Source organism: Semicossyphus pulcher, unplaced genomic scaffold, assembly GCF_022749685.1.
Source record: "Semicossyphus pulcher isolate SPU_LCO1_2020_fin unplaced genomic scaffold, fSemPul1.0.p SCAF_14, whole genome shotgun sequence".
NCBI classification, from domain to species: Eukaryota; Metazoa; Chordata; class Actinopteri; order Labriformes; family Labridae; genus Semicossyphus; species Semicossyphus pulcher.
Window position 1 is genome coordinate 17,684,450 of NW_027211648.1, and position 6,419 is coordinate 17,690,868.

Below are 6,419 nucleotides of genomic sequence, written 5' to 3' on the forward strand. Positions count from 1 at the left end.
TCAATGACCCCGGAACTAAATTTAGACCCTGGTTCCTGCTATCGAAACGCACAGAGTTCCTAAAAGCTTCCCAGTTCCTGGGGAAGGTTGCTAGGGGAAAGTGCTGGACTGACATTGCCATCTCACGAAACATACAGGAAGTGTAGCTAAAAAGTGGATTCCCTGCACTAATGTATCTTAAAGATGGAGCTTTTAGAGCGCCACACTTTAACAACCATTTACCAGCTGAGCAAATGTTGTAGTCTATTGAGCTAGAAAATAACACAGTTGCACCTTAAGGCCACGAGCACTTGTAGTGCCTTTGAACTTCCTGTCATTGCTAATTACTAATATTTCCCCACAAATGGCTCCTTAAACTTATCTGGATGACAGCTTTGTGTAATTGTACTACAGATATTATGGCTACAACGCTCGCCTTCAGGTACGAGGTGACTGCCAAGAATTATCCCATCAAACATTTAATGACCTGAATAAAAGGAAGAGGTGATGCAGCACAGATTTTACTCTCCCTGGGTAGGACAGGATGGCTTTCATCCTTTGGGGTCAATTAACCGTGTGTGTGTGTGTGTGTGTGTGTGTGTGTGTGTGTGTGAAACAAGGCAGCCGGCGGCATCGCAACAACAGTCTAGATCCCAAAGTCACAGAGGGGAAAAAGAGACGCTTAAAGACGAGACATGCTAGCTATTAATAGTTTGTTTGTTTTACCTCATCAGAGCAGTAAAGTGGCCTTGCTCCCCTGCTTAATTGCATTTCCCCGTGCAGTAGTGCTTCTCATCACAGTTTAAATGTCTTTTCTGTATGTCTCTCGGTGCCACTCGTACTCATCTACCCGCCTGGTTCTGTCTGCTAAGCATGCCAAATATAGCAGGGAAAAACACAACAACAGGATCAGAAGCTTGTGTTCGCGCATTCACAGTTTGTGTGCATCACACTTCTGCTACGCTGAAATACCTCCACAGATTCTCGAGGCAAAAAGCCGTCCTGCAGTTATTGGATTGTTTTGCTTCACTTCCTCTTTTTCGTGGGAGGAGAGAGAGAGAGAGAGATCTGCAGCAGCATGGACAGAGACAAACCTCCTCCCATCCTGAGCACTCAGCCTCTCTAATGGCTCAATACACACTCACCTTTGTCTAACTGCCTACACACTTTACTTAATAGTTTTGCAACAGATACGGCAACATTTAAGGTATTTCAACCCTTACCTGCTCCACATTTCACAGAGGTGCTGCCCACACTTTGGAATATTTCTATCAGGACTACATGAGCTTTTGTTCCTGGCAGCAAGATGCTGATATCTTCCAGCTGACAGCGGCTCAGGCCTTTGGGATGAGGCTGCCAGTCTTTTCCCAGGCGGCCGAGCATATTGGCGGCCATCTGCCGCTCTGCAAGCAGCGCCTTCACACTGCGCAGGCCGGCCCACCCACAGAGGTGCTCTGCCCTCGGAGTCCCAGCACCTCTGTTGTTTGGCCTCCCTGACATCTTCAGCTAGTGAGCGACACTGAGGTTAAATAAAATATATCAATCAACCTAAAGTCAGGTATGTTGAGACCTTAAAATATTGTGTCTTAAATGAATAATTCTTTGTATTTCTGCTCATCCTGCTCCTGCATTCTTCCTCACAAGCTTCAAACGAGGCCGTAAAAAACCCAGTCACTCTCAGAATCATCTGTCCGTTGTCGCTGCGAATGACTTAAACATGAAATGATGAATATTCCCTCAGGCAACATCCTGACAAGCAAAAACTAGCCTGTTAAATGCGTCGCCTCCAGGCATGTGTAGCGTTACGTAATGAGGCTGTGCTGTGAAAGCCATGAAGATGCCCGGTGTTACATGCAGGCGCAGTATGTTCCCTGTGCAGCGTGACGGCTTCTTACAGTACACAGAGGATAATGACAATAGTGAATAAACAGCGGATGCGTTACCATGTAGAGAAACGCACACAAACACAAAACAGATGCTGCACTCAGACAGTTTTGTGACACCTCACATGAAGCCAGAGCTTTGTGCTGTGATGTCATTTGTTTTCATAGATCTGAAAGGATTATTGATTATCATTCCTGGATTCCTTCAAGCGAAATGCTCACTGCAACTGTTAAAGCTTGAGTATTTACTGTAGAGTAGTCAATTGTTGCTGGCAATGCACTTCCATTACCGCTTAAGCTGCCAACTGCTGACGTGTGACACTGTTTTCATCGCACACAATGTAACAGCAGCATTATTATCAGAAGTACAGATTTATCAGGTTTTTGCGTACAAACGAGACCCTGACAGTTTTTCCAGGTGAGCTGCATAGTGGAGGTGTTAATAAAAAAAGATGGTTTACAGGAAACTCTGCAGCAACACGCCTAGAAGAGAATGTTAACCACTAAATCCGCCGCTGTCAAGATTTATCTCACATCCCGTCTCGCCCACTAATCTGTTTACTCTGCTTTATAAAATGGACAATCATTAGGAGAAGGATGCAACAACAGATTTAGGTTGGACGGGATCTGTCAACTCTGTCTTGCTTCGAGTGCGCCTTTTACACGTGATAAAGACAGCCGGCTCGGTGGGAGCAGTGGATCCCGCAGTGTGAGTCTGATCAAAAGAAGCTTTTTTTTTTATTTAAGTGGGCTGTCAGGGCGCTGCCAGAGAAATAACAAGCTATTCGTCAGCTGAGGAGGAATAACCACCAGCTCATTGGCTGTTTCCATTCCCGGCCCTGGAGAATCAGCAATTTCCACCGAACGCTGAACATCCTGGTAATTAGCCACCAATACTGCAAACCCGCTCCAATCAAACAGCAGCCATTGAGAGTGAGGTGCCATGGGGACCGGATAATTACCCTTGACATTAAAGGACCTCTCACTGGCCAAACCTCCTGTGATGGGATTGAGAGCTTATTAAAATATTGGAGGGCTGAAGTTTGCTTGGCTAGAGATGCTACAGAAGGAGGAGACTCGGAGGAAGGGGCATCACTGACCTTGTTTCAGGATGGTTGACAGACTTCCTGACACCTGACAGTGAAACCAGTATGTGCTAGATACACACTGACACGGACCAGTGAGCTGTCAGAAGCCTGCCTATGGGTCATTGCCTCCAAGCCAATGTCTCCCCCTTCATATAGGTCACATACTGTAGCACACATATAGAATGAGACTCACTTTTCTGTAGACGATCATATTGGGGGAGTCCTCCTCTGGATCGGTGGTGCCGACACCTCCCTGATCTTTGGACCCTTCCGCCATTTTCACTCCGTCCTGTCAGAGAAACAAATGAGGCACATTAACACATTTTCCCACATCCGCTGGTCAGTGCAAGAACAAAACATTATGATTGTATAAACATCAGTCAGCATCTCTATTTCCCCCTTGGGAACTAAAATCCCTCCAGCCTTTATCGTCATGACATTCAGCCGTCACAGTGTATCCTGCTGTGTCAGAGAAGAGACGCCTGTCACAGTACAGGAAGATAAGAGAGCTCAGGTAGGCTGATGTAAGATGAATATTAACTAAGATACAAAGTCAAAGCCTGAGCATAAAATACCGCAGTGATTCTACCAGGAGGATACTAGTTTCCACTTTCACCAGAAGTTACATGAAGGATTGCAGGTAGCTAACCTAATTTAAAAGAGTACAGATTTTACTTGAATTTAAAAAAATGTATCCTATATTATAAGTTAGCTATAACATCTGAACACTGGCAATTCATTGTAAAAGTAGCTAGCATAAGCAAAAGGGACAAAACAGTAGATAAATGATTGGAATAGAGTTAAATTGTGTTTTTGAAAACGTGTCCGTAACTGCGTGTTGCTTGTGATTTTTTCTGCAAATGTCGCCGCAGACACCCAGTCTGTATTAATTCTATATACCGCAATTGTAAAGGCTTTCATCAGTGTGCCATAGGCTCAATCACCATTGTGTTACCTCATTCGGCGATAGACAGTGACTTGACAGACATTTATTTACAAGAAAATCTTTGAGTTTATACCTTTAAAGTAGCGCAAAAACTGCTAAAACTGTTAGCTTAAAGCAAGGGGTAAACAGTTATGATATTTAGCTAATAGTAATCGGTAAACTGCTTAAATAAATAATTAAAATTGACGGATAGATTTTCTTATGTTGTTAAATGAGATAAATGTTTGAAATAGACAGAAGTAAACACTTTAACGGTGACATGGTTAGCTAAAAGTTATGGATAAAGCTAGCTGAAATAGCTTAGCTTAACTGTATTCATGCGTGTACTAGATAGCTAAAATAATGAAACAGGAGCTTTATATGTATTTAGATAGCAATAGTTGAAATAGCTAGCTAAACAGCTAATGGATAATTGGCTGACATACATAAAATTAACGATTAAGATTCAAAACTTTGGCCGCTCCACTACTACAAGTGGTATTCACGCGGAACACGGACAGTTCTCTTGTGATTGGCTAGGAGAGATAATAGGTCAACCATTTGCTCTCCTAGCCAATCACAGAACAACAGGGCGGGATGAATACTATTGTACAAAAAAATGTTGCACTTTCCTGCACAAGTGTGTTCCAACTTTCTACGGCACATCTTCAGTTTGACTGTAAGCTTGATGAGTCATCATAAAAGAATCTCATGTCCATGAAAGATGAACCATCTCTCTATTCATTGTTGTTTCTGTGCTAAGCGTTGGTAGCATTAGGAGTGGAATCTATTAGCTGCAGGCATATGGTGGTTACCTTTGATTTGCCAGGCTTCATTGTTTATTTGGAAGCTGCTGTTTAGGGATTTATTTACAACCTTTACACAACCCTAAACACTTTCCTCAGGCTGTCTCGCCCTCCCTCCCTCCTTCTCTCATGAAAATTAATTCTGCTTAACTCAGGATTTCCATAACCTGTGCTGACCACCGGGCTCCAGCGAGCCTCCTTAGCCTGGTCTACCCTTTGTCATACAGGCTCCTGTGTGTAATAAATGGGTTACACCATTTGGTAGTTCTTTAATGTGATTTGTGTAATGATAAAACACAGAGCTGCCAGGAAATAAAAAAATCATACAGCTCACAGGGCCTCACAAATCACTGTAACTGCTTTTTGTGTTTGTGAAAGACCTACGATGAGCTGTTGCCAAGAGAAAGCAGAGAAGACACAGGCAGCAGTTCATGTAGGGCGCAGTATGAAACCTTCATACATTAACTGAATAAGTAACACACTGCATCTTGCCACGGGCCAGCTGCTGGCAAGGGATTGGAAGTAGTTGAATTATGTAATTGTAGACGTGCAACGTTGCAAGTTTGAACGAATGCAGATAATGGCTCTGGTGGAAAAAGGGCAAAATTGAAATTGTCAAAATTCAGCGGAACACGTAGCACAGCAGCCGACATGCGAGCTGGCTTTGTCACCATTGTTGAACACTTTAATCTACTACACCATGGAGCATGGTGATGCGCATGATTGAATAAGTAATCATCCGCTCTCGCTTTAGTGTTTGTTATTGCCACCAGGAGTGCGGAGTGCAGTGCTCCACATTGGCCAACACATCTGTGCTGTTTTTAGAGTCTGAGCACATTAGACAGCTAATCTTTGCGTCCTCCTTGAGGGCTGTATAGGAAGGCAGGCGGTATGGATTACATAGCACCTGCTTAAAGGAAACAATAGTGTGCCAATAGGTCCCCTGTGATTCTACAGACCAACTTCCTCCAAACGTGCAAATCAAACTCCACAGAGGGCCCTTCCAAGGTGGTACCTGAAAGTGAAACAGGTGAAATACAGACAACCAACATACCCTCCTGTGTGCAGCACATGTGTGTCTATTCACATGCACACTGCAAACACCAATTTAATAGGAGACAAACACAGTAACAGGACGTCGCACACACACATATTCAGAGTGCAGAGCCCCCTGCAACGGTTCAAATAAACAGGCCAAAAGACGCCCAGTCAACTGAAACAAACTGGCAAAGAGTTCACACACAAACATGCACAGAACAAGCCCGCTCCGCACACACCCTGAGCCACACTGTGACTGTGAGTTCAGTCACAGCAGGCGAGCAGCCCGGCGCAATGCAACATCTGTGACACCTGACAGTTAACATTATCGAAGCTTTCATTACCTTAGAAACAAAATAACGCCTGGTCCACTCTGCTCTCCCCCGGTCGGCTCCCCCTTAGCAACAAGCGGCAGGCAGGTTCATGGTATAATTGGCAGAAGGGGGAGAGAAGGGGATGAAGAAGACTGGGTGATGAAAGCAGTGAAGCAGCGAGGAAGAGAGAGAGTGAAATATATTGAGAGAGGGAGTGAGAGAAGCTGGCTGGTCACTGCAGTATTCCTCTATTCCTCCTCCTCCTCCTCCTCTTCTTCTTCTCTCTTCACCAGTTCTGCCTTGCCCCGGCAGCTCAGGAGATCCTCACATGTGTGCGCCTCGTTCATCCCCCCTCTCTCTCTCTCTCTCTCCCTTCTGTCTGCATG

At 44.5% G+C, this 6,419-nt stretch overlaps 1 protein-coding gene across 2 annotated transcripts in view; it reads right to left on the reverse strand.

Moving 5' to 3' along the window:
• The window catches only part of LOC138591019 (regulator of G-protein signaling 6), a 49,197-nt gene extending 42,778 nt beyond the window's left edge, over positions 1-6,419 (reverse strand). For both annotated transcript variants that reach the window (XM_069661509.1, XM_069661508.1), the window contains exons 1-2: positions 6,064-6,419; positions 3,144-3,239 (exon numbers count right to left, since the gene is read on the reverse strand). In XM_069661509.1, the coding sequence (XP_069517610.1) occupies positions 3,144-3,227 (84 nt within the window). In that variant the 5' untranslated portion in view covers positions 3,228-3,239; positions 6,064-6,419. The remainder of the gene's footprint in view (positions 1-3,143; positions 3,240-6,063) is intronic.